The sequence below is a fragment of the Agelaius tricolor genome, unplaced genomic scaffold (genome assembly GCF_023055355.1).
Source record: "Agelaius tricolor isolate 1412-34295 unplaced genomic scaffold, bAgeTri1.0.p SCAF_70, whole genome shotgun sequence".
Classification (NCBI taxonomy): domain Eukaryota; kingdom Metazoa; phylum Chordata; class Aves; order Passeriformes; family Icteridae; genus Agelaius; species Agelaius tricolor.
This window is the reverse complement of record NW_027269330.1, coordinates 461,851-486,351: the sequence shown is the minus strand read 5'-3', so window position 1 is coordinate 486,351 and position 24,501 is coordinate 461,851. Positions and strand designations below refer to the sequence as shown.

General features: G+C 57.0%; 5 protein-coding genes and 2 long non-coding RNA genes across 20 annotated transcripts in view; 3 read left to right on the top strand and 4 right to left on the bottom strand.

The window, feature by feature from the left end:
* The window catches only part of SNRNP200 (small nuclear ribonucleoprotein U5 subunit 200), a 34,601-nt gene extending 29,358 nt beyond the window's left edge, over positions 1–5,243 (top strand). Inside the window, exons 39-45 of one of the 2 annotated variants that reach the window (XM_071417650.1) lie at positions 31–152; positions 1,334–1,477; positions 2,016–2,192; positions 2,581–2,741; positions 3,446–3,527; positions 3,837–3,929; positions 4,630–5,243. In XM_071417650.1, the coding sequence (XP_071273751.1) occupies positions 31–152; positions 1,334–1,477; positions 2,016–2,192; positions 2,581–2,741; positions 3,446–3,527; positions 3,837–3,929; positions 4,630–4,773 (923 nt within the window). In that variant the 3' untranslated portion in view covers positions 4,774–5,243. Of the gene's footprint in view, positions 1–30; positions 153–1,333; positions 1,478–2,015; positions 2,193–2,580; positions 2,742–3,445; positions 3,528–3,659; positions 3,735–3,836; positions 3,930–4,629 lie in introns of those variants that run through there. The other variant, XM_071417651.1, reaches the window with a different exon arrangement.
* Positions 5,244–5,774: 531 nt separating this feature from the next.
* STARD7 (StAR related lipid transfer domain containing 7) lies at positions 5,775–12,287 on the bottom strand. Of its 4 annotated transcripts, none has more exons than XM_071417673.1 (9): positions 11,895–12,287; positions 11,519–11,658; positions 11,200–11,249; positions 10,139–10,222; positions 9,152–9,178; positions 8,549–8,631; positions 8,137–8,236; positions 7,249–7,333; positions 5,775–6,266 (listed from the first exon to the last, which is right to left on the bottom strand). In XM_071417673.1, exons 1-9 carry the CDS (start codon positions 12,251–12,253, stop codon positions 6,130–6,132), a joined length of 1,065 nt encoding a protein of 354 aa, XP_071273774.1. In that variant the 5' UTR covers positions 12,254–12,287; the 3' UTR covers positions 5,775–6,129. The 4 variants fall into 4 exon arrangements, 3 of the variants coding, with proteins under 3 accessions (XP_071273774.1, XP_071273773.1, XP_071273775.1); XR_011676983.1 differs by lacking the exon at positions 9,152–9,178 and adding an exon at positions 9,470–9,678 and having other exon boundaries at positions 6,212–6,266; XM_071417672.1 differs by lacking the exon at positions 9,152–9,178 and having other exon boundaries at positions 10,112–10,222.
* A 708-nt stretch (positions 12,288–12,995) lies between these two features.
* On the bottom strand, positions 12,996–14,443 carry LOC139585176 (uncharacterized). The gene is made up of 2 exons (XR_011676986.1): positions 14,373–14,443; positions 12,996–14,294 (listed from the first exon to the last, which is right to left on the bottom strand). It is a non-coding gene; the product is annotated as an uncharacterized lncRNA (long non-coding RNA).
* Positions 14,444–14,690: 247 nt separating this feature from the next.
* On the top strand, positions 14,691–15,794 carry LOC139585173 (uncharacterized). Of its 6 annotated transcripts, none has more exons than XM_071417679.1 (3): positions 14,691–15,135; positions 15,251–15,636; positions 15,667–15,794. In XM_071417679.1, the coding sequence occupies exons 1-3, from the start codon at positions 14,710–14,712 to the stop codon at positions 15,668–15,670; spliced, it is 816 nt and encodes a 271-aa protein (XP_071273780.1). In that variant the 5' UTR covers positions 14,691–14,709; the 3' UTR covers positions 15,671–15,794. The 6 variants fall into 6 exon arrangements, with proteins under 6 accessions (XP_071273780.1, XP_071273781.1, XP_071273783.1 ...); XM_071417680.1 differs by having other exon boundaries at positions 15,251–15,500; positions 15,561–15,673; XM_071417682.1 differs by lacking the exon at positions 15,667–15,794 and having other exon boundaries at positions 15,251–15,416; positions 15,561–15,655.
* Positions 15,280–18,855, bottom strand: TMEM127 (transmembrane protein 127). Of its 4 annotated transcripts, XR_011676985.1 has the most exons (5): positions 18,624–18,855; positions 17,325–17,489; positions 15,846–16,180; positions 15,667–15,724; positions 15,593–15,636 (listed from the first exon to the last, which is right to left on the bottom strand). XR_011676985.1 is itself a non-coding variant. In XM_071417686.1 (4 exons), exons 1-3 carry the CDS (start codon positions 18,853–18,855, stop codon positions 15,873–15,875), a joined length of 705 nt encoding a protein of 234 aa, XP_071273787.1. In that variant the 3' UTR covers positions 15,280–15,376; positions 15,838–15,872. The 4 variants fall into 4 exon arrangements, 3 of the variants coding, with proteins under 3 accessions (XP_071273787.1, XP_071273786.1, XP_071273785.1); XM_071417686.1 differs by lacking the exons at positions 15,593–15,636; positions 15,667–15,724 and adding an exon at positions 15,280–15,376 and having other exon boundaries at positions 15,838–16,180; XM_071417685.1 differs by lacking the exon at positions 15,593–15,636 and having other exon boundaries at positions 15,658–15,724.
* Positions 17,686–18,617, bottom strand: LOC139585177 (uncharacterized). The gene is made up of 2 exons (XR_011676987.1): positions 18,244–18,617; positions 17,686–18,193 (listed from the first exon to the last, which is right to left on the bottom strand). It is a non-coding gene; the product is annotated as an uncharacterized lncRNA (long non-coding RNA).
* A 1,536-nt stretch (positions 18,856–20,391) lies between the features above and the next one.
* Positions 20,392–24,123, top strand: CIAO1 (cytosolic iron-sulfur assembly component 1). Of its 2 annotated transcripts, XR_011676984.1 has the most exons (8): positions 20,392–20,607; positions 20,819–20,967; positions 21,240–21,351; positions 21,466–21,557; positions 21,736–21,928; positions 22,457–22,535; positions 22,952–23,259; positions 23,540–24,123. XR_011676984.1 is itself a non-coding variant. In XM_071417675.1 (7 exons), exons 1-7 carry the CDS (start codon positions 20,469–20,471, stop codon positions 23,193–23,195), a joined length of 1,008 nt encoding a protein of 335 aa, XP_071273776.1. In that variant the 5' UTR covers positions 20,392–20,468; the 3' UTR covers positions 23,196–24,123. The 2 variants fall into 2 exon arrangements, 1 of the variants encoding a protein (XP_071273776.1); XM_071417675.1 differs by having other exon boundaries at positions 22,952–24,123.
* The last annotated feature ends 378 nt before the right edge of the window (positions 24,124–24,501 follow it).

The window sequence follows — 24,501 nt, the reverse complement described above, 5'->3', positions numbered from 1 at the left end:
AATTTCCAATTTTTGCATGTTTTCCCCCAGAACTGTTCAGCATGTCCCTCAACGCCAAGACCAAGGTGCGGGGGCTGCTGGAGATCATCTCCAACGCCGCCGAGTACGAGAACATCCCCATCCGGCACCACGAGGACAACCTGCTGCGCCAGGTCTGGGATCATTGGGATGGGGTCAGTGGGATCAGTGGGATCAGTGGGATCCATGGAATGGGGTCAATGGGATCAATAGAATGGGATGGGATCAATGGGAACATCCCCATCCGGCACCACGAGGACAACCTGCTGCGCCAGGTCTGGGATCATTGGGATGGGATCAATGGGATCAGTGGGATCCATGGAATGGGCCCAATAGGATCAATAGGATGGGATGGGATGGGATCAATGGGAACATCCCCATCCGGCACCACGAGGACAACCTGCTGCGCCAGGTCTGGGATCAATGGGATGGGATCAGTGGGGTCAGTGGGATCCATGGAATGGGGTCAGTGGGATCAATAGAATGGGATGGGATCAATGGGAGCATCCCCATCCGGCACCACGAGGACAACCTGCTGCGCCAGGTCTGGGGTCATTGGGATGGGGTCAGTGGGATGGGATCAATGGGATCATTGGGATCCGTGGGATGGGGTAAATGGGAACATCCCCATCCGGCACCACGAGGACAACCTGCTGCGCCAGGTCTGGGATCAATGGGATGGGATCAATGGGATCAGTGGGATCCATGGGATGGGGTCGTTGGGGTCATTGGGATCCATGGGATGGGGTCAGTGAGATCAGTGGGGTCAGTGGGATCAATGGGATCATTGGGATCCATGGAATGGGGTCAATGGGAACATCCCCATCCGGCACCACGAGGACAACCTGCTGCGCCAGGTCTGGGATCATTGGGATGGGATCAATGGGATCATTGGGATGGGGTCAGTGGGATCAATGGGATCCTTGGGATCCATGGGATGGGGTGAATGGGATCAATAGAATGGGGTGGGATCAATGGGAACATCCCCATCCGGCACCACGAGGACAACCTGCTGCGCCAGGTCTGGCATCGGGATGGGATCCATGGGATGGGGTCAATGGGATCCATGGGATGGGTTTGAGAATAGGATCAGTAGGGTTGATGGGATGGGATGGGATCAATGGGAATGGTGGGATGGAATGGGATCTGTGGGATTGGGATGGAATGGGATGAGATGAGCACTCAACAATCCCAACCCCATTAATTCCACAATCCCAAAACCTCTCTCCCTCCTCCACCCCGGTGATGAAGCTGATTTTGGGGTCAAGCACCGGTTTGGGGGGTGGGCACTAAAGGGTTTCTCCTGCACCCCCAGCTGTCCCAGAAGGTGCCCCACAAGCTGACCAACCCCAAATTCAACGACCCCCACGTCAAGACCAACCTGCTGCTGCAGGCCCACCTGTCCCGCATGCAGCTGAGCGCGGAGCTGCAGTCGGACACCGAGGAGATCCTCAGCAAGGTGGGACCCCAAAACCCCGCTCGGGGCATGGGGAGTGCAGCAAAGGGTCCTTGGGATGAGGAGCTGGAGAGATCCCCCATCCATCATGGGGTGGGGTGGGATTTGTGGCTGAGGAAAGCGGGGCGGGATAATGAGGTTCTTCAGGGGTTCCTCTATCCCATGCGGGCAGTTCTCCAGGACTGATCCATCCCATGGGGTCAGTTCTCTGGGAATTCCATCCTATGGGGCCAGTTCTCCAGGAATTCCATCCTGGGTCCATCTATGGGGTCAATTCTGCAGGAATTCCAGCCTGGCTCCATCCCATAGGGTCAGTTCTCCAGGACTGATCCATCCCATGGGGTCATTTTTCTGGGAATTCCATCCTGGGTCCATCCTATGGGCCCAGCTCTCCAGGGCTTGCCCCATGTGGTCGCTCTTCAGTGGGGCCAGTTCTGCAGGAGCTGCTCCAGCCTGGCTCCATCCCATGAGGTCCCCATCCCTGTCCATGTCACCGACCTGACCATCCCGTCCCTCTGTCCATCTCTGTCCATCTGTCCAGGCCATCCGGCTGATCCAGGCCTGCGTGGACGTGCTGTCCAGCAATGGGTGGCTCAGCCCGGCGCTGGCCGCCATGGAGCTGGCCCAGATGGTCACCCAGGCCATGTGGTCCAAGGATTCGTACCTGAAGCAGCTGCCCCACTTCACCTCCGAGCACATCAAACGCTGCACGGACAAGGTACGGCCCGGGGACACCTGGGGACACCCAGGAGATACCTTGGGGACACCTTGGGACACCCAGGAGACACCTTGGGGACGTTCTAGGGATATCCAAGGGATGCCCAGGGGACACCTTGGGGACACTCTGGGGCACCTAAGGGACACCCAAAGGACACTCTGGGGACACCTTGGGGATACCTAAGGGACATCCAAGGGACACTTTAGGGACATCTTGGGGACACTTTGGGGACATTTGTGGGGCACTTGTGGGCCACCTTGGGGACACCTAGGGACCCAGGGGACACCTTGGGGACACCCAGGGGGCACCCACGGGATACCTTGGGGATACCCAAGGGACACCTTGGGGACACCTTGGGGACACCTTGGGCCGACTGTGGGCGCTGCAGGGCGTGGAGAGCGTGTTTGACATCATGGAGATGGAGGACGAGGAGCGCACGGCGCTGCTGCAGCTGCCCGAGGCGCAGATCGCCGACGTGGCGCGCTTCTGCAACCGCTACCCCAACATCGAGCTGTCCTACGAGGTGGGGGACAGGGACAGCATCCGCAGGTGAGGCCGGGCTCAGCGGGGCCATTGGGATCATCGGGATTAGGACTGGGGTCATTGGGATCATTGAGATTGTTGGGTTCATCGCGATCATTGGGTTGGGGGTGCTTCTTCAACTGCTACCCCAGCTTGGAGCTGTCGTGCGGGGTGGGGGACAGGGACAGCATCTGCAGGTGAGACTGGGGTCACTGGGGCCATTGGGGTCATTGGGGTTGGGATTGGAGTCATTGGGATCATTGGGATCATTGAGTTCATTGGGATCACTGGGTTGGGGATGGTTCACTGCAACCACTACCCCAACATGGAGCTGTTGTGTGAGGTGGGGGACAGGGACAGCATCTGCAGGTTTGTATGGGGTCATTGGGGTCATTGGGATGGGGTTGGGATCATTGGGATCGTTGGGATCATGGCAATGGAGGTGGTTCTTCAACCACTACCCCAACATGGAGCTGTCCTGTGAGGTGGGGGACAGGGACAGCATCTGCAGGTTTGTATGGGGTCATTGGGATGGGGTTGGGATCGTTGGGATCATGGCAATGGAGATGGTTCTTCAACCACTACCCCAACATGGAGCTGTCCTGTGAGGTGGGGGACAGGGACAGCATCCACAGCTCTGCATGGGATTGGCATCAGGACTGGGATCGGGATCACTGGGGTCACGATCACGGTGTGATCCCACTGTTGCTGATCCCACTGTGTGTCTGCAGTGGTGGCCCCGTGGTGGTGCTGGTGCAGCTGGAGCGTGAGGAGGAGGTCACCGGGCCGGTCATCGCCCCCCTGTTCCCACAGGTACCGCGGCTCGGGATCCCATCCGTCCCAATCATGTCCCCAATGTCCCCACAGAAGCGTGAGGAGGGCTGGTGGATGGTGATGGGGTGGCAGTGTCCCTGATGTCCCCGATGTCCCTTGCTGTCCCCACAGAAGCGTGAGGAGGGCTGGTGGGTGGTGATGAGGATGGTGATGGGGTGGCAGTGTCTCTGATGTCCCCAATGTCCCCAATGTCCCCACAGAAGCGTGAGGAGGGCTGGGGGGTGGTGATGGGATGGTGATGGGGTGGCAGTGTCTCTGATGTCCCCGATGTCCCCAATGTCCCCACAGAAACGTGAGGAGGGCTGGTGGGTGGTGATCGGCGACTCCAAGTCCAACAGCCTCATCTCCATCAAACGCCTGACGCTGCAGCAGAAGGCCAAGGTGACACCGGGGTGACAATGGGGTGACATGGGATGGGTGACACTGGGGGTGACACAGGCGCTGACATGAAGGGGGGGTGACACTGGGTGACACCAAGGTACCATGGGCTGGGTGCCATTGAGGTGCCATGGGCTGGGTCACACCAAGGGACCATGGGCTGGGTGACATCAAGGTGCCATGGGCTGGGTCACTCTGAGGTTCCACAGGCTGGGTGACCCCATGTGACACTGGGTGACACCAAGGTGCCACAGGCTGGGTGACCCTGGGTGCCATTGAGGTGCCATGGGCTGGGTCACACCGAGGTACCATGGGCTGGGTGACCCCAGGTGACACCGGGCTGGGTCACACCAAGGTACCATGGGGTCACACTGAGGTTCCATGGGCTGGGTGACCCTGGGTGCCATTGAGGTGCCATGGGCTGGGTCACACCGAGGTACCATGAGGTCACACCATGGTGCCATGGGCTGGGTGACCCCGGGTGACACCGGGCTGGGTCACACTGAGGTTCCACGGGCTGGGTGACCCTGGGTGACATCGAGGTGCCATGGGCTGGGTCACACCAAGGTACCATGAGGTCACACCACGGTGCCATGGGCTGGGTGACCCCGGGTGACACCGGGCTGGGTCACACCGAGGTTCCACGGGCTGGGTGACCCCGGGTGACCCCACTGTGACCCCGTGGTGCTGTCCCTGTCCCCAGGTCAAGCTGGACTTCGTGGCCCCGGCAGCGGGCACCCAGCACTACACGCTGTTCTTCATGAGCGACGCCTACATGGGCTGCGACCAGGAGTACAAATTCAGCGTGGACGTCAAGGAGGCCGAGAGCGACTCCGACTCTGACTGAGCCCCTCAGGACCCTCAAAATCCACCAGGATCCCAAATGGCCCTGAGAAAACCCTCAGAATTCCAAAATGCCCCACAGAATCCTAAAACGGCCCAGAGAATTCTAAAAAATCCCTCAGGATCTCAAATGTCCCTCAGGATCCTAAAAATCCCTCAGGATCCCAAATGTCCCTCGGGATCCCAAAATGATCCCAGTAAAATCCCACAGAATCCCAAAATATCCCAGTAAAAACCAAAAAAATCCCAGAGAATCCCCAAATATCCCAGAGAATCCCCAAATATCCCAGAGAATCCCCAAATATCCCAGAGAATCCCACCCAATACTGTAAAATACCAGGAAATCCCACAGAATCCCAGCAACAATCCCATAAAATGCCCCAGATCCCCCTCCTGCGTTCCCGTTGGTTTGTAGGGTTTGGATGTTTTGTACAGAATTTTTTTTTTTAGGTTGGAATAAACTTCGGGATGCGACTCGGCCTCGGTCAGTGCTGGACCACCCCAAATTCCCAGATCCCAAAATCCTACACCCCAAATTCCCTGATACCAAAACCCCTGGATCCCAAACATTTGGACCCCAAACTCTTGGGATCCCAAACCCTTGGATCCCAAATTCCTGGACCCCAAATTTCCTTATTCCTAGAGGACATGGGAAGGTCTTGGAGGCCACAGGGGGAGTTTCTTTCCCACTTTATTCCCAGAGTTTTTGGGAAAATTCCCAGATTTTTTCCCACTTTATTCCTGGTGTTTTTCTGGCAATTCCCAGGGTTTTTTTCCCAGTTTAATCCCCTTTTTTTGGGACAATTCCCAGGTTTTTTTCCCAGTTTATTCCCTTTTTTGGGGGAAATTCCTAGGTTTATTCCTGGTGCTTCTGGGCCAATTCCCATTTATTTTTCCCATTTTATTCCCAGTGTTTTCAGGACAATTCCCAGGTTTTTTTTTCCCATTTTATTCCCAGTGCTTTTAGAACAATCCCCAAATTCATTCCCAATATTTACAGAACAATTCTCAGCTTTTTTTCCCAGTTTATTTCCAGTGCTTCTGGGACAACCCCCCAGAGTTTTTTATTTTTCCCAGTTTATTGCTGGTATTTCCCCATCCATTCCCAGAGTTTTCCTGGGAATTTTCCAGGAATTTTCCCACCATTTTCCCCGTTGTTTTCCCGCCATTTTCCTTCTTTCTCTCCGCCATTTTCTGATCATTTTCCCGCCATTTTCCTGCTGTTTTCCTGCCATTTCCTGGATGTTTTCCCGCCATTTTCCTGCTGTTTTCCCGCCATTTCCTGGATGTTTTCCTGCCGTTTTCCAGCTGTTTTCCCACCGTTTTCCCACCGTTTTCCAGCTGTTTTCCAGCTGTTTCCTCAGGCGTACTCCAGGTGCTGGGCGGCCCCGCGGGGCTCGGGGCCCTTGGCCGGGCTCAGGTAATCCCTCAGCTCCAGCTCCATTTTCTTGGCCTTCAGCGCCGCCGAGTGCAGCTTCTCCAGGAACTCCGGCATTCCTGCCGACCCCAAAGGCTGGGAAACCCTTCTCCCAAATTTTCCCCCCTTTTCCCCCAATTTTCTCCTTTTTTCCCCCATTTTTCTCCCATTTTTTTACCCTTTTCCCTCAATTTTTTCCCATTTTTTCTCCATTTTCCCTCCAATTTTTCCCCAATTTCTCCCTCCAATTTCTCCCATTTTCCCCCAATTTTTATCTTTTTTCCTCTTCTTTCCCAGTTTTTCTGATTTTTTCCTTTTCCCTCCCCATTTTCCCTTTTTCCCCAGTGCAGCTTCTCCAGGAACTCCGACATTCCTGCCAACCCCGAAACCATTTTCCCCCTTTTCCCCCAATTTTCTCCTCTTTTTTCCCATTTTTTTCCCAATTTTTTCTCCATTTTCCCCCAATTTTTTACCATTTCCCCCCATTTTTTAAATTTTTTCTCAATTTTCCCTTCTTTCTCCAATTTTGATCTTTTTTTTTCCACTTTCCCCGATTTTTCTTTTTTTCCCCAATTCCCCCCAATTTTTTTATCTTTTTTCCCAATTTTTCCCTTTCCCCCCAATTCTTCACTTTCCCCCCCAATTTTTCCATTCATCTCAATTTTCCCCCTTCCCTCTCCCATTTTCCCCAGATTTTTCCCTTATTTTTCCCAATTTTTCCCCAATTTTTTCCTTTTCCCAAGTGCAGCTTCTCCATGAACTCTGCCATTCCTGGCAATTCCTAAAAGGTGAGAAAAAATTCCCGACCCCTTTCCCCCAATCTTCCCCCCAATATTTCCCACTTTCCCCCCACTTTTTACTCTCTTTTTTTCCCCCATTTTCCCCCCTAATTTTTTCCCTTTTTCACCATTTTCCCCCCAATTTTTACTCTCATTTTTCCCCATTTTCCCCCCTAATTTTTTCTCTTTTTTCACCATTTTTCCCCCAATTTTTCCCCCCAGTTTTTCCTTTCCTTTTCCCAAGATTTCCCGGGAATTTGGGGTTTTTTTTGGGAATTCTCACCGCTGGACACCATCCAGCTGAGGCAGTAGCGCGGGAACACGGTCTGGGGGTTGTCGCTGTACGTCAGCAGGTAATCGAAGCCGTTCTGGAAAACGCCAAAAACACCCAAAATTCCCCAAAATCCCAACAATTCCCTGTGGGAAGCGGCCCAGGAGCCACCCCAAGATCCCAAATTCTCCAAATTTCGGGGGGGTTCCCCAATTTTCGGGGATTTTCCGCCCCCTTTTCCCACTCCCACCCCCAGAACCGACCCCAAACCCCCCAGAATCCTGGGATTTCCCAGGCTTTTTTGCAGTCTTTCTTCCCTCTATGATTTTTCCCAATTTTTCCCACTTTTTCCCCTATTCCCCAGTATTTTCCCTTAATTTACCCTGGTTTTCCCAGGATTTCCCCAGTTTTTCCAGGATTTTCCCCAAGAATTTTCCTGGGCTTTTTTGCCAATTTTCCTGAGATTTTTCTGTGATTTTTTCCAGGATTTTCCCCTGTTTTTCCCAGGATTTTTCCCAATTCCCTGTGACTTTCCCAGAACTTTTTCCCGTTTTTCCTGGAATTTTCAAGGATCTTCCTGGATTTTCCCCCAATTTTTCCTGTGATTTTCTCAGGATTTTTGCCCAGTTTTTCCAGGATTTTCCCCCAGAATTTTCCTGGGATTTTTTGCCAATTTTTCTGCGATTTTTCCCAGGATTTTTTTCCAGGATTTTCCCAATTTTTCCCAGATTCTTCCCAATGGTTTTCTCAGATTTTTTTCCCAATTTTCCTAGATTTTTCCTGATTTTTCCCCAATTTTACCACGATTTTTCCCGTGATTTTCCCCCAATTTTTCCCATGATTTTCTCAGGATTTTTCCCCCGATTTTCCCAGTTTTTCTGGGATTTTGGGAGTCCTCACCTCGTCGAAGCCGCGGTGGGGCCGGATCACCATGTGGGATTCGTAGCTCCGAACCCGGACGTGCTCGGGGTCCTCGGGAATCCCGGGATGCTCCACGGCCCTGCCGGGATCATTGGGGGAATTTTCCAGGAATTCGGGACCATCCCAAAAAGAGTTCGGGGTGGGGGTGGGGGAAAAGCCAAAAGATTCCTGGGAAAACGATGGGAACTGGGATTTTGGGGTGGGAATTCCGTAGGGGGTTTTTTGGGAATTCCGTGGAGGTTTTCGGGATTTCCATGGGGGATTTTTCAGGATTTCAATGGGGTTTTTCAGGAATTCCACGAGGGGATTTTTGGGAAGTCTGTCTAGGAGGGATTTTTGGGGTTTTTTTTGGGGAATTTTGGGAATTCCGTGGGTTTTTCCGATGCCCCACCTGGAGACGAGCACCATGAGGTTGCGGTCGCTGTCGACGCTGTAGCGCCGGACGTAAACGTAATCCCGGGAATACATCGGGTACTGCAGCGGGAACAGCGGCGGGGCCGGGACCCCGGCATGGATCCCAGACCTGGATCCCTGATCCCAATCCCCGATCCCAGACCTGGATCCCAATCCCCACCCCTGATCCCAATCCCTGATCCCAGACCTGGATCCCAATCCCTGATCCCAGACCTGATCCCGATCCCCACCCCTGATCCTGACCCCACGTCTCAGGGAACAGGATCAGCCCCAATCCCAGATCCCTGATCCTGACCCTGATCCCAGATCCCAAATTTTGATCCCAGTCCCCAAATCTCATGGGCTCACCAGGAACTGGGTGACCCAGTGGATCCTCTCAGATCCCAAATCCCAGATCCCAATCCCAAATTCCCATGGCTCACTGGGAACTGTGTGGATCACCTCAGATCCTGTGACTGGATCCAAATCCCAGATCCCAAATCCCCATGGCTCACTGGGAACTGCATGACCCAGTGGAGCACCTTGGATCCCAAATCCCGAGTTCCAGACCTCAAATCCCAGAGGATCCCAAGTCTCTCACCGGGAACTGCGTGACCCAGTGGATCCCCTCAGATCCCAACCCCCAGATCCCAAATCCCAAACCCCGATCCCAAACCTCTCACCAGGAACTGCGCGACCCAGTGGATCCTGTCGGATCCCAAACCCTAATCCTAATCCCAAACCCCAATCCCACGGCTCTCACCAGGAACTGCGTGACCCAGTGGATCCCCTCAGATCCCAGATCCCAATCCCAGAGGATCCCATGTTTCTCACTGGGAACTGCATGACCCAGTGGATCCACTCAGATCCCAAATCCCAGATCCCAATCCCAGATCCCAGAGGATCCCGTGTCTCTCACCGGGAACTGTGTGACCCAGTGGATCCCAATCCCAGATCCCAGATCCCAATCCCAAATCCCTGATCCCAGAGGATCCCGTGTTTCTCACCGGGAACTGTGTGACCCAGTGGATCCCAATCCCAGATCCCAATCCCAGATCCCAAACCCCAATCCCAGATCCCAGAGGATCCCGTGTCTCTCACCGGGAACTGTGTGACCCAGTGGATCCCCTCAGATCCCAAATTTCAGATCCCAGATCCCAGAGGATCCCGTGTTTCTCACCGGGAACTGCGTGACCCAGTGGATCCCCCCAGATCCCAAACCCCAATCCCAGATCCCAATCCCAGATCCCAAATCCCTGATCCCAGAGGATCCCGTGTTTCTCACCGGGAACTGTGTGACCCAGTGGATCCCAATCCCAGATCCCAGAGGATCCCGTGTCTCTCACCGGGAACTGCGTGACCCAGTGGATCCCAATCCCAGACCCCAATCCCAGATCCCAATCCCAGATCCCAAATTTCAGATCCCAGATCCCAGAGGATCCCAAGTCTCTCACCGGGAACTGTGTGACCCAGTGGATCCCAATCCCAGACCCCAATCCCAGATCCCAATCCCAGATCCCAGATCCCAATCCCAGATCCCAGAGGATCCCGTGTTTCTCACCGGGAACTGTGTGACCCAGTGGATCACCTCTGAGCCCGTGGCCGGGTCCCGCTCCACCACGTCGAGCTTGAGCACCAGCGAGTCCCACTGCTTCCGGTACTCGGTGTCCAGCTGGGAACAGCCCAAAAACCCCCAATTCCAGGGAAATCCCGGGAAATCCCAGAATTCCAGGGAAATCAGGGGCGGGAAAATCCCAGAAACCAACCCGGGATAACGGGGAAATCCCAGGAAAATGGGATCAGGGAAAAACCCGGGAATAAATCCCAGAATTCTGGGATAAACGGGATCAGGAATGACTGAAAGAAATCCTGGAATTCCAGGGAAAATCAGGATGGGAAATCCCAGAAATAAACCCAGGATAACGGGGAAATCCTGGGAAAATGGGATCAGGAAAAAACCTGGGAATAAATCCTGGAATTCCAGGAGAAATGGGATCAGGAATGACTGAAAGAAATCCTGGAATTCCAGGGAAATCCCGAGGAAATGAGATCGGGGAAAAATGGGATCAGGAAATCCTGGAATTACAGGGAAAAATGGGATCAGGGAAAAACCTGGGAATAAATCCTGGAATTCCAGGAAAAACAAGAATCGGGAATGCCAAGAAAAACCTGGAATGCCAGGGAAAAATGGGAACTGGAAAATCCCAGAATTCCAGGAAAAATGGGATGGGGAAAAGCTGGAATGCCAATGAAAAATCGGGAGGGAGAAACCCCAGAATTCCAGGGAAAATCAGGATCAGGAATGCCAGGAAAAATCCTGGAATTCCAGAGGAAATTGGGATGGGTTGGGAAAATTGGGAAACCCCTGGAATTCCAGGAAGAAGCAGGGAAAAAATCCGTCCCCACCCTGATCCCAGAAAACCCTCGGGGGGAAATCCGGGATTTCCAGGAATGTTTGGGAAAAACGGGATCAGGAATTCCCCAGGATGGGATCAAAAATGGGAATTTTTGATTTTGATTTTTGAATTCCCCAGGTTTTTCTGGGATCCACTTGGAATTCCAGAAGATTCCCAGGCCTGGAGTCAAATCCTGGCCAGAATTCCAAGAATTCCTGAAGAATTTTTGGGAATTTGGGGGAATTCCGCTCACCTGGACGTTGAAGAATTGCCTGGGAGTGACGTCGGTGTAGGAGCCAAAAACTGCGGGAAAATCCCAAAAATCAGCAAATCCTGGGAATTTCAGGGATTTTGAGGAAATTGGGAATTGGGGAATTCAGGAATTGGGAAATCCAGGAATTTTGGGGAATCTGAGATTTTGGTATTTTGGGGATTTGGGAATTCCTGGATTTTGAGAACTGGGGAATTTGGGAATTTCATGATTTTGGGAACTTCCGAATTTGGGGCTTTTGGGAACTCGGGACTTTGGGATTTCAGGAATTCGGGAATTTGGGAATTCAGGGATTCCCCACCTCGGTACTGGAACAGGGCCGATCCCGGGATGGGGCGGCGCCAGAGCCGGAACTGCTCCCGCTCCATCACCGGCTCCCAGCCCCGCTCCTGCTCCGGGAACGCCTCGGGATCCTCCAGCTGCTGCAGCTCCTGCGCCGACCTGAGGCAATTCCCGGGTTTTATGGGATTGGGAATGAAATTCCCGATATTTATTCCCAATGTCCCATTCCCAGGATCGCATTCCCAGTATCCCTGCCGTTCCCAGTATCCCATTCCCGATATTCCCAGTATTCCCAGCATCTCATTCCACACGCTCCATTCCCAGTATTCCCGGTGTTATTCCCGGTGTTATTCCCGCCGTTATTCCCGGTGTTATTCCCGGTGTTTCCCCCTCACCGCCTCAGCTCCTCCTCCTCGATGCGCTGCCCGTCCCACACGAAGGCCCCGGCACCGATCGCGGCCATCAGGCTGCCCCGCAGCGCGCCCGGCCCGCACCGGCCCCGGGGCCCTCCCCAGCGGCCGCGCCCGGAGCCGCCGCTCCCGGAGCCGCTCCCGGTTCCTCTCCCGGTGCCGCGGGCCGCGTCCCCGGGCCCGCCGCGCTGCCGGGCCCGGCGCGCCCTCCCGCAGCCGCAGTGGCGGGCGAGCAGCGCCAGCAGCAGCGGCAGCGGCGCGGGGCCGGGGGAGGCTCCGCCGCTGGCCCCGCCGGTGGCTCCGGTGGCGCCGCGGGCGGCGAGCGCGGCCAGCGGCCGCCACATGCCGGCCCCGCCGCGCCGCGCGTCGCGCTCGAGCCGCGTCATCGCCGCGCGCCGCGCCGCTATTGGTCGGCACCGCACCGCCCCGCGCGGTGATTGGCTGGAGGGGATGAAGCCACGCCCAGCAGCGCGTGATACTGGAAGGGGGTGTGAGGGTGAGAGGGAGACGGGGGCGAAGCGGTGGGCGGGGCTTCTGCGTGGCCCCGCCTCCTGAGCCGCTATGGCGTCGGGGGGGTTTTGGGGGATTTTCGGGGGTTTTGGGGATTTTCGGGGTTTTTTGGGGCGCTCTTCGTGTTGTTATGGGGCGCTGTGGGGTCTGGGCGGTTCCGGCCTTCCCATTGGTCCGAGCAGTGCCGCCCCGCGCGGTGATTGGCTGCAGAGGGGAAGCCGCGCCCACCCGCGCATGGTACAGGAAGCGAGAGCGGCAAGGGCGAAAGGGGAAGGGGGCGGGGCTTGGGTGGGGAAGTTTGGGGCGGGGTTTGAACGGGACCACGCCCCCAGCGGGGGATCAAGGGCGGGAATCTTTGGGATCCAGCCAAGTTTTTATGGGATCCAGCCCCATTTTTCGGGATCCATCCCCATTTTTCAGGATCCACCCCCTCCCCATTCCCAACCACCCCTCCCGTCTCTTTCCCCCCCTTTATTCCCCCAAATCCCGCGGCCGATCCCAAATCCCAAAATCCCTGAGCAAGGCCTCCCTCCCTTCTCCCATCCCGGGTTTTTTTTGGGAATTCTTTCCGGAAAATCCCATTTTTCACAGATTTATTCGCGCCCTCTTTGCATATCCAGGGAATCCCGACGCTTTTCCCGGCGGATCCCAAATCCCGGGATTTTCAGGGTCAATTTGGCTCCTCCCGAGCCTTTCCCGGGATTTTTTATTTTTTTCTCGGAATTTTTATTTTTCCAGGATTTTTCTGGGATTTCCATCCTGGGGGAGCTCTTGCATAGCCAGGGGGAAGACAAAATGGGAAAAAAAGAGCAGGAAAATGGGGATAAAAGCGGGAAATTCGGGATAAAAGCAGGAAAATCGGGATAAAAGCATCAGGACCTCCAAGGAGTCGGATCCCGGGGTTAAAATTCCCTAAAAATTCAGGAGATTCCCTGAAAAATCCCCCCTGAGCTGAAGCATTCCAGGAATGGGAATTTTGTTGGGAATTTCAATCCTGACAGGATTTTTCCTGTTTGCTTTTTTTTTGTTTTGTTTTGGCCCCAAATTTCTGGGAAAAATCAGAGCAGGGAAAAAAACTGGGAATTTTGTGAGGGGAAAAAGTGGGATGGGAGTGGAGGGATTTGCATAAAAGCTCCGGGTTTTTCCAGCAGGGCTCATCCCGATTTCTGGGGAGGCCGAAATTCCCAAATTTTCGTGGGACGATCCCAAAAAAAAAAAAAAACAAAAAAACCCCAAAGGCGATCCCGGAATTCCCAGAGCCTGGAATAAAGTGCAGAATGTCCATGGGTGGGGAAAGGGGGAGCGGGCACGGGAATTCCCAAATTTTTAAATAGGGGGAGAAATGTTCCTGTGGGAAAAGGGGGGGCTGAGCCGGGAGAGGGGCTGGGGTGGGGTGGGGGATCCCAAAGTTTGGGATCTGGTGGGAATCGGGGATCCCAGAGTTCTCATTCCAGGGGGAATCGGGGATCCCAAAGTTCTGGATCCGTTGGGAATTCCTGGTCCCAAAGTTCTCAGCCCAAGGGGACCCCAAAGCTCTGGATCCGTTGGGAATTCCTGATCCCAAAGTTCTCAGTCCATGGGGAATGGTGGATCTCAAAGTTCTTGATCCACAGGGAATTGGGGATCCCAAGGCTCTCAGTCCATGGAGATCCCAAAGTTCTCGATTCATTGGGAATTGGGGATCCCAAAGTTCTCAGTCCAGGCGGATCCCACTGTCCCCATTCCAAGGAAAACCCACCTGGAGCGGGAGAGCCACGGAACCGGGATCGAGGCCCTGGAAGATCTCCAGAGATCCACCTGGAGAAATCCTTTGCTGCAAGAACTTTTGGGATCCACCTGGAGAAATCCTTCCCTGGAAGAACTTTTGGGATGCACCTGGAGAAACCCTTCCCTGGAAGAACTTTTGGGATGCACCTGGAGAAATCCTTCCCTGGAAGAACTTTTGGGATGCACCTGGAGAAACCCTTCCCTGGAAGAACTTCCTGTGTCCATCCAGACCAATCCTTTGCTGGAAGACCTCTTGGGATCCACCTGGAGAAATCCTCTGTGAGAGCTCTTGGAGCTCTTGGAGCTCTCAGGGTCCACCTGGACAAACAGTTTGGTGAAAGAGCTCCTGGGATCCATCCAGAGAAATCCTTTGCTGGAAGAGTTCCTGGGATCCACAGGGACAGATCCTCCCCTGGAAGAACCTCCAGAGATCCACCTGGAGAAATCCTTTGCTGGAACATCTCCCAGGACCCAGCTGGACAGATCCTCCCCTGGAAGAACCTCCTGACATCACCCCAGCCCCATGGGGACAATCTGGCCTCTCTGTCCATCCACCACCATCATGGTGGCCACCATCGTGATGACCACAATCAAGGTGACCGTGATGACGGTGGCCACGATCACAATGACCGCCATGGCAATGATCATGATCATGATGACCATGATCACAGTGACCACAATCAAGGTGACCACGATCATGGTGGCCACCATCACGATGACCATGACCATGGTGATCATGGTGACCGGGATCAAGGTGGCCACCACCCCGCTGACCGCCATCACAGTGGCTGCCATCACGATGACCAGGATCACAGTGACTGGGATCAAGGTGAGCACAATCGTGGTGGCCACCACCATGATGACCACGATCACGGTGACCAGGATCAAGGTGATCAGGATGATGGTGGCCACCACCATGATGACCATGATCAAGGTGACCACAATCAAGGTGACCACCCATCACGCTGACCGGGATCAAGGTCGCCACCACCACAATGTCTGCCATCAAGGTGGCCACCACCCCGCTGATCATGATCATGGTGATCATGGTGACCAGGATCAAGGTGACCGCCATCATGGTGGCCACCATCAGGATGACCACGATGATGGCGACTGCGATCAAGGTGATCACCCATCATGCTGACCGCCATCATGGTGGCCACCATCACGATGGCCGTGATCAAGGTGACTGCAATCAAGGTGGCCACCATCACGATGGCCATGATCAAGGTGGCCACCACCCCAATGTCTGCCATCAAGGTGGCCACCACCCCGCTGATCATGATCATGGTGATCACGGTGACCAGGATCAAGGTGATCAGGATGATGGTGGCCACCACCATGATGACCACAATCATGGTGACCGGGATCAAGGTGACCACCATCATGGAGGCCACCATCACGATGACCACGATGATGGTGACTGCAATCAAGGTGACCACCCATCACGGTGGCCACCATCACGATGACCATGATCAAGGTGACCGCCATCATGGTGGCCACCATCACGATGACCATGATCAAGGTGACCGCCATCATGGTGGCCACCATCACGATGACCATGATCAAGGTGATCGCCATCATGGTGGCCACCATCACGATGACCACGATGATGATGACTGCAATCAAGGTGACCACCCATCACGCTGGCCGCCATCACGGTGGCCACCACCGCGCCGGCCGCCATCAGGGCGTGTACGCGGGCGGCGGCTGGAACTGGTTGACCACCTCGTAGTCGGGCCCGTAGGGCTCGGCCTCCTCCATCTCGGAGAGCAGCTCCAGGGCCTGCTCCTCCTCCTCGCTGGGGTAGTGCCGGAGCAGGTTGGCGGCCGTGGCCAGGATGGAGGCGCCGCCCGCCCCGGCCACCAGGTAGAAGCTGACGGCGAAGGTGACGAACACCTGGGAGCCGTGGTACTTCTTGTGCTGCTGCTGCTGCGCCAGGAGCAGCTCCGAGGCCCAGTAGCAGAACCCGATCACCGTGGCGCACTGCAGGACTGGGAAAAATGGGGGAAATTGGGTTAGATTTGGGAAAAGTTGGAAAAAATGGGGGAAAAAATGGGAAAAAATGGGTGGGTTTGCGGTCTGGGGTCTCCAGGAGCAGCTCCGAGGCCCAGGAGCAGAACCTGATCACCATGGCCACTGCAGGACTGGGAAAATGGGGAAAATTGGGTTGGATTTGGGGAAAAATGGGAAAAAAATGGGAAAAAAATGGGAAAAAATGGGAAAAAATGGGAAAAAAATGGGAAAAAATGGGAAAAATGGGAAAAAATGTGGTGGGTGTGGGGTCTGGGGTCTCCAGGAGCAGCTCCGAGGCCCAGGAGCAGAACCCGATCACCGTGGCCACTGCAGGACTGGGAAAATGGGGAAAATTGGGTTGGATTTGGGGAAAAATGGGAAAAAAATGGGAAAAAATGGGAAAAAATGGGAAAAAAATGGGAAAAATGGGAAAAAATGGGGAAAAATGGGGAAAAATGGGAAAAAATGGGAAAAAATGGGAAAAAATGGGAAAAAATGGGAAAAAATGGGGTGGGTGTGGGGTCTGGGGTCTCCAGGAGCAGCTCCGAGACCCAGGAGCAGAACCCGATCACCGTGGCCACTGCAGGACTGGGAAAATGGGGCAAATTGGGTTGGATTTGGGAAAAAACGTGAAAAATATGGGTTAGATTTGGGAAAAGTTGGAAAAAAATGGGAAGAACATCCAAAAATGGGTAAAGCTGGGGTAGGTTTGGCGTCTGGGGTCTCCAGGAGCAGCTCCAAAGCCCAGGAGCAGAACCTGATCATGGCTGCACACTGCAGGACTGGAAAAATGGGAAAAAATTGGCTAGATTGGGGAAAAACATGGAAAAATGGGTTGGATTGGGAAAAAAAAATGGGAAAAGATTGGCTAGATTGGGAGAAAATGGGAAAAAATGGGAATGAATGTGGATTTTGGGGGGGGGAATTTTGTTGCTTTTTTTTTTTAATTTCCAGTGGATTTTTGGGTGGAATTCCACTGTGGTTTTTTTAATTCTGGGGGGATTTTTGGGGGATTTTTGGGTGGAACTTCACCACTTTTTTTTTTAATTTTTTGGAAATTTTTGGGGATTTTTGGATAGAATTTCACCACTGTTTTTTTTTAAATTTTTGGAGTGGCCCCACCTGTGAGGATGTGGGCGAAGGCGTAGCGCCGGGTGATTTTCAGGGCCGGGTGTTTGGGCCCGAAGACGTCGAGCAGGAAAGCGCCGAGGCTGCACAGGATGCCCAGGAAGCAGAAAGCAGCAATGACCCGGAGCAGCAGCACCGTCTGTGGGTTCATGCAGAAATCTGGGGGGAAAAAAGGGGAAAAAAAATGGGAAAAAACGGGATTAGAGGCAAGAAAATTTGGGTGTTTTAACAAAAAATCCGATTTTACAGCAAAAGAATCCGAGTTTCTGCACAAAAAAAAAATCTGATTTTTTTCCCAAAAAAAAAAAAGAAAATTTGGGGTGGAAAAGGGGAAGGTTTGGGGAGATTTTTGGGGGGAATTTTGGGGGGATTTTTTTGGGGGCAACAAATCCAAACATTCCTTTAAATGCCAACACCACCCCTTTGAGCCAACCCCTGTAATTAGGGATAGCTCATTGATTAGGAATAGCTCGTTAATTAGGGGTGAGTGAGTTGCTAATCAGGGACAGGTCATTAATTAGGGGTGAGTTGTTAATTAGGGGTGAGTCCCTGCGCCCGAGGGGGAGGAGCAAGGCTGGAAAAATGGGAACGGGAAATTCCACGGGAATGGGGAGGGAGGAGGGAGAGGAGAGAAGGTTCTGGAAATGGACAAAAAGGTCTGGAAGGAACAGAGGAGACTGGAAGGCCACAGAAGGTTCTGGAAGGGACAGAAAGGACTGGAAGGGACAGATGGACATAGAAGGACACAGAAGGTTCCAAAAGGGGACAGGAGGTTCCGGAAGGGGACAGAAGGAACGGAAGGCCACAGAAGGTTCTGGAAGGGACAGAAGGCACTGGAAGACCACAGAAGGTTCTGGAGGGTTCTGGAAGGGACAGAAGGCACTGGAAGACCACAGAAGGTTTTGGAAGGGACAAGAAAGGACTGGAAGGGACAGATGGACACAGAAGAACACAGAAGGTTCTGGAAAGGTCTGGAAGGGAACAAAAGGACACAGAAGGACACAGAAGGTTCTGGAAGGGTCTGGAAGGGAACAAAAGGACACAGAAGGCTCTGGAAGGGATAGAAGGACACAGAAGGTTCCAGAGGGGACAGAAAGCCATGGAAGGCTCAAGAAGGGACAGAAGAGACAGAAGGTTCTGGAAGGGCACAGAAGGGACAGAAGGTTCTGGAAGGGGACAGAAGGGACAGAAGGTTCTGGAAGGGGACAGAAGGACCCAGGAGGCTCAGGAAGGGCACAGGAGGCTCAGGAAGGGACGGAACGCCACGGAACGTTCCGGAAGCGCCGCGCTCACCTCGGAGCAGCTCGGGCTGCACGAAGCCCAGCACGTCGGCCACGCCCAGCTCCTGGCGGGCGCAGGTGCCGCCGTGGATGCGCAGCCAGGCGGGCTCGGCCAGCGCGGTGCAGAGCGCGGTGATCGCCAGCGCCCCCGGCAGCGCCGACGCCAGGCTGCGCTCCGGCTGCTTGGGCAGCGCCGCGCCACGGCGCCGCGACGGAACCGGGCCCGCCGCGCCCGCCGCGTACATGGCGGGGACGGGAACGGGAACGGGAACGGGGTTACGGACACCGGCCCTGGGGCACTGGAACCAGCGCTGGAACCGGGACCGGTACCGGGGTTATGGACACCGGCCCTGGGGCACTGGAACCGGGACCGGTACCGGGGTTACGGACACCGGCCCTGGGGCACTGGAACCGGCGCCAGGAATGGAACTGGGAATGGAACCGGGACCGGTACCGGGGTTACAGATGCCGGCCCTGGGTCACCAGGACTGGGACTGAGACTGGAACCGGCACTGGGACCGGGAATGGGACTGGAACCAGGAATGGAACCAGGAATGGAACCGGGACTGGGGTTACGGACACCAGCCCTGGGTCACTGGAACCGGGACTGGAACCGGGACTGGAACTGGGAATGGAGCCAGCACCAGGACTGGAACTGGGACGGGAAACAGGAACGGCACCGGGACTGGAACTGGGAATGGAACTGGGGCCAGGATCGGGGTTACAGACACCAGCTCTGGGTCACCAGGACCAGGACTGGAACTGAGACTGGAACCAGCACCGGGACTGGAACCGGGACCGGCACGGGGAATGGAACCGGGACCAGCACCGGGAATGGAACCAGGACCGGCACTGGGGTTACGGACACCTGGTCTGGGTCACCGGGACAGGACTGGAACTGAGACTGGAAACAGGAACGGGACTGGGACTGAGACTGGAACTGAGACTGGAAACAGGAACGGCGCTGGGACTGAGACTGGCGCAAGGGTTACGGACACTGGCCCTGGGTCACCGGAACCGGCACCGGGACTGGAACCGGGACCGGCACTGGGGTAATGGACACCAGCCCTGGGTCACCAGGACCGGGGCAGTGACACCAGCTCCGGGTCACCGGTACCGGCACTGGGGTAATGGACACCTGCTCCGGGTCCCGGTACCGGTCACCGACACCCACTCCGGATCACCGGGAGCTGTTCCGGGTCACCAGCACCTGCTCCAGGACCCCCGACACCGGCCCGGGGTACCCTATACCGGCCCTGGGGTAACTGGTACTGGTTCCGGGATCCCCGGTACCGGTTCCCGACCTGCGGCACCCTCCCCGCGTCACCGACACCCGCTCCGGGGCACCGCTACTGGTTCCGGGACCCCCGACAGCCCTCCGGGATAACCGGTACCGGCGCCGGGACCCCTGGCACCGCCCCGGGATCCCCGGTACCGGTTCCCGACTCCCGGCACCCTCTCCGCGTCACCGACACCCGCGCAGGGATAACCGGTACCGGTTCCTGGACCCCTGACACCCCTCCGGGATAACCGGTACTGGCCCTGAGGTCACCGGTACGGGCTCCGGGACCCCCGACACCCGCCCCGGGTTCACCGGCAGTGGCTTCTGACACCGATCCCGGTCGCTCGGAACGCGCTGAGCCCGGCCCCGATCCCCGACAGCGGCCCCGGGACAGGCGGCGCCGGTGCCGATCCCGGGACAGGCGGTGCCGGTGCCGATCCCGACCCCGCCGGGCCCCGGCAGCGGCTCCGGGCCCTCCTCACGGCCCCGCCCCGCCCGGCCGCGCTTCCGCTTCCGCTTCTGTTCCGCTTCCGGCGCCGCTCCGGGCCCGCGGTCGGTTCCGGTGCCGGTGCCGCCATGCCCGAGGCGCTGTCGCTGCTGTGCCGGGTGTCCGCGCACCCCGAGTCCCGCTGCTGGGCCCTGGCCTGGAGCCCCAGCGGGGCCCTGCTGGCGTCCTGCGGCGGGGACCGGACCGTGAGGATATGGGGCCGGGAGGGTGAGCGGGGAACGGGGAAACCAGGACCGGGAATGGGAACGGGAATGGGAACGGGACCGGACCGTGCGAGTGTGGGGCCAGGAGGGTGAGCGGGGAACGGGAACGGGCCCGAACCGTGCGAGTCTGGGGCGGGAGGAGCGGGATGCACACGGCGCTGGCCGGGCTCTGTCCCCGGTGTCCCCTCACTGTCCCCGTCCCTGTCCCGTGCCAGGCTCGGGCTGGGCGTGCCGGGCGGTGCTGGCGGACGGGCACCAGCGCACCGTGCGCCGCGTGGCCTGGTCACCGTGCGGGCAGTTCCTGGCCTCGGCCAGCTTCGATGGCACCACCTGCGTCTGGAGGCGCCACGAGCACGGCTTCGAGGTGGGACACTGCCACTGGTGGCACCTGTGTCACCTCCCCAGTGTCACCTGTGTCACCCCCCCAGTGTCACCTGTGTCACCCCCACAGTGTCACCTGTGTCCCTCCGATGCCACCTGTATCCCCTCAGTGTCACCTCAGCATCACCCGGGTGCCCCCCATTGTCACCTGTAACACCCCTGCTGTGTTACCCAATGTGTCCCCATTGTCCCCTGTGTCCCCCAGACCCTTCCCCACCCCGTGTCCCCCCGTGTCACGGTGCCCTGTCCCCACAGGTGGTGGCCACGCTGGAGGGCCACGAGAATGAGGTGAAGTCGGTGGCCTGGGCACCCTCGGGGTCGCTGCTGGCCACCTGCAGCCGTGACAAGAGCGTCTGGGTCTGGGAGGGTGAGCACTGACCAGTGACCCCTGTGACCCCTCACTGACCCCCGTGACCCCACACTGACCCCCGTGACCCCTCACTGACCCCACGCTGACCCCGTGTCCCCGCTGTCCCTGCAGTGGACGAGGAGGAGCAGGAGTTCGAGTGTGTCAGCGTGCTGAGCGCCCACAGCCAGGACGTCAAACACGTGGTGTGGCACCCCAGCCAGGAGGTACCTGGGGACACAGCTGGGGACACGTCTGGGGGATGCTGGGGCCACCTGGGACACCCCAAACTCCCACAGGGACCCCAAAGACCCCCAAATCCTGCCAGGGACCCATTCCTGTCCCCTGTGTCCCCAATATCCCCAGTGTCCCCAGTCCCCCTGATGTCCCCGTTGCTGTCCCCAGCTGCTGGCCAGTGCCAGCTACGATGACACGGTGCGGCTGTACCGCGAGGACGAGGACGACTGGGTGTGCTGTGCCACCCTGGAGGGACACACGTCCACCGTGTGGGCAGTGGCCTGGGAGCGCTCGGGCCAGCGCCTGGTGTCCTGCAGCGATGACCGCACCCTGCGCGTGTGGCAGCGCAGCCAGGGACACGGTGAGGGACATGGGGACATGGGGACAGCAGGGACAGGGACATGGTGAGGGACATGGGGACATGGATGGGGACATGGGGACATTGGGGACAGCAGGGACACGGTGAGGGACACTGGGGACATGGGGACAGCAGGGACAGGGGGACATTGGGGACAGGGACTGGTGTCCTGCAGCACTGACCGCACTCTGTGCATGTGGCAGCGCAGCCAGGGACACGGTGAGGGACATGGGGACAGCAGGGACAGGGGGACATTGGGGACATGGGGACATCAGGGACAGGGACACGGTGAGGGACATGGGACATTGGGGACAGCAGGGACAGGGACACGGTGAGGGACATGGGGACATTGAGGACATGGGGGACACTGGTGACATGGGGACAGCAGGGACAGGGATGGGGACAGGGGACAGGGACAGGGATGGGGACAGGGACTCGTGTCCTGCAGCGATGACCACGCCCTGTGGGGGCGGACACCCCGCTGTCTGTGCTGTCCCTGATGTCCCCTGTGTGTCCCCTGTGTGTCCCCAGGCGCTGGCTCGGAGCACAGCTGGCAGTGTGTCTGCACCCTGTCCGGCTACCATGGGCGCAGCATCTACGACGTGGCCTGGTGAGCATGGGGACATTGGGGACAGCTGGGGACACCTCGCTGGGGCCCTGTGACCCTCCGGGTGCCACCTCCCTGACCCCACCTCTCCAGGTGCCACCTGTCCCCTCCATGACCCTGTCCCTGCCCAGGTGCCACCTGTCCCCTCTATGACCCCTCTGTCCCCTCCCTGTGTCCCCATGTGCCACTTGTCCCCTCCTTGTCCCTGTCTTTGCTCATGTGCCACATGTCCCCAGGTTCCACCTGTCCCCTTTCCCCTCTCCGGGTGCCACCTGTGCCCTCCCTGTGTCCCCAGGTGTCACCTGTCCCTGTCCCCGTGTCCCCAGCTGTCACCTGCCCCTGTCCCCATGTCCCCAGGTGTCACCTGCCCCTTTCCCCGTGTCCCCAGGTGTCTCTTGACCCTGTCCCCATGTCCCCAGGTGTCACCTGACGGGCGCGGTGGCCACGGCGTGCGGTGACGACGCCGTGCGGGTGTTTGAGGAGGTGTCCCCGGTGTCCCCGGGCTCCCCGGTGACGTTCAGCCTGGCTGCCCACGTGCCGCGGGCGCACGCCCAGGACGCCAACGGGGTGGCCTGGCACCCGCGGGAGCCGGGGCTGCTGGCGTCCTGCGGGGACGACGGGGACATCGCCTTCTGGCAGTACCAGCGCCCCGAGGGGCTCTGAGCCACCGGGGACGCCTGCGGGACAGCCCGGGGGCCTCCAGGAACCTCCCGTGGCCTCCAGGAACCTCCCGTGGCCTCCAGGAGCACCCAATGTTCTCCAGAACCTCCCCATGGCCTCCAGAACCTTCCCATGGCCTCCAGGAACCTCCCGTGGCCTCCAGGAACCTCCTGTGGCCTCCAGGAGCACCCAATGTTCTCCAGAACCTCCCCATGGCCTCCAGGAACCTCCCGTGGCCTCCAGGAACCTCCTGTGGCCTCCAGGAACCTCCTGTGACCTCCAGAACCTTCCCATGGCCTCCAGGAACCTCCCGTGGCCTCCAGGAACCTCCGGTGGCCTCCAGGAACCTCCTGTGGCCTCCAGAACCTTCCCATGGCCTCCAGAACCTTCCCATGGCCTCCACGAGCACCCAGTGTTCTCCAGAACCTCCCCACGGCCTCCAAGAACCTCCTGTGGCCTCCAGAACCTTCCCATGATCTCCAGGAACCTCCTGTGGCCTCCAGGAGCACCCAGTGTTCTCCAGAACCTCCCCACGGCCTCCAAGACACCTCGGGGACCTCCAGGATCCTCCTGTGGCCTCCAGAACCTGACCACGGCCTCCAGGATCACTCAACGTTCTTCAGAACCTTCCCACGGCCTCCAGGACACCTCGGGGACCTTCAGGAACCTTCCCATGATCTCATGATCTCCAGGATCACCCAAAGTTCTCCAGAACCTCCCCATGGCCTCCAGGAACCTCCTGTGGCCTCCAGGATCACTCAATGTTCTCCAGAACCTTCCCAAATGTCCTCCAGGACCTTCCCAAGCCCCCCAGCCTCCCCCGGTGTCCCCAGTGTCCCCAGCCCATCCTTGCTGTCCCTCCCCAGTTGGGTTTGTGGGGCCGGGGCGGGTTTGGGGTCCCACAGCCAATAAACCCCAGGATGGCCCAAAATCCCCCTGATCCCACAAGGACCTGACAGGAGTTGGGGATGGATTGGAGGGTTTGGGATCGGGGGATTTGGGATTGGGGAGTTTGGGGTCCCAAGAGTTTGGGATCGGGGAATTTGGACCCAGGAGTTTGGGGTCCAGGAATTTTGGGATTGGGGAGTTTGGATCAGGGAATTTGGGATCAAAGAGTTTGGGATCCCAGGAGTTTGGGATCTGGGAAATTGAGATCCCAAGAGTTTGGGATCTGGGAATTTAGGGTCCAGGAATTTGGGGTTTCAGGAGTTTGGGATCAAAGAGTTTGGGATTGGGGAATTTGGGATCCAGGAATTTGGGATCCAGGACTTAGTTTGGGATTTTGAGGCTTTTTTTTTGGGGATTTTGG

What these genes read in the sequence shown, in the direction of transcription:
- STARD7 (XM_071417672.1), bottom strand. Translation starts at nt 12,253, where the DNA reads ATGTGGCGGCCGCTGGCCGCGCTCGCCGCCCGCGGCGCCACCGGAGCC. An exon ending in GGCCCTGTTCCAGTACCGAG is followed by an intron (nt 11,250 to 11,518) that starts GTGGGGAATCCC and finishes ATTTTCCCGCAG; the next exon opens with TTTTTGGCTCCTACACCGAC. An exon ending in ACTGGGTCACACAGTTCCCG is followed by an intron (nt 8,632 to 10,111) that starts GTGAGAAACACG and finishes TTCCCGCTGCAG; the next exon opens with TACCCGATGTATTCCCGGGA.
- LOC139585173 (XM_071417678.1), top strand. Translation starts at nt 14,710, where the DNA reads ATGGGGACAATCTGGCCTCTCTGTCCATCCACCACCATCATGGTGGCC. An exon ending in TCAAGGTGACCACAATCAAG is followed by an intron (nt 15,136 to 15,250) that starts GTGACCACCCAT and finishes ACCAGGATCAAG; the next exon opens with GTGACCGCCATCATGGTGGC.
- CIAO1 (XM_071417675.1), top strand. Translation starts at nt 20,469, where the DNA reads ATGCCCGAGGCGCTGTCGCTGCTGTGCCGGGTGTCCGCGCACCCCGAG. An exon ending in GCCACGAGCACGGCTTCGAG is followed by an intron (nt 20,968 to 21,239) that starts GTGGGACACTGC and finishes CTGTCCCCACAG; the next exon opens with GTGGTGGCCACGCTGGAGGG. An exon ending in GAGCGTCTGGGTCTGGGAGG is followed by an intron (nt 21,352 to 21,465) that starts GTGAGCACTGAC and finishes CTGTCCCTGCAG; the next exon opens with TGGACGAGGAGGAGCAGGAG.
- TMEM127 (XM_071417686.1), bottom strand. Translation starts at nt 18,855, where the DNA reads ATGTACGCGGCGGGCGCGGCGGGCCCGGTTCCGTCGCGGCGCCGTGGC. An exon ending in GCAGCCCGAGCTGCTCCGAG is followed by an intron (nt 17,490 to 18,623) that starts GTGAGCGCGGCG and finishes TTTTCCCCCCAG; the next exon opens with ATTTCTGCATGAACCCACAG. An exon ending in CTTCGCCCACATCCTCACAG is followed by an intron (nt 16,181 to 17,324) that starts GTGGGGCCACTC and finishes CATTTTTCCCAG; the next exon opens with TCCTGCAGTGCGCCACGGTG.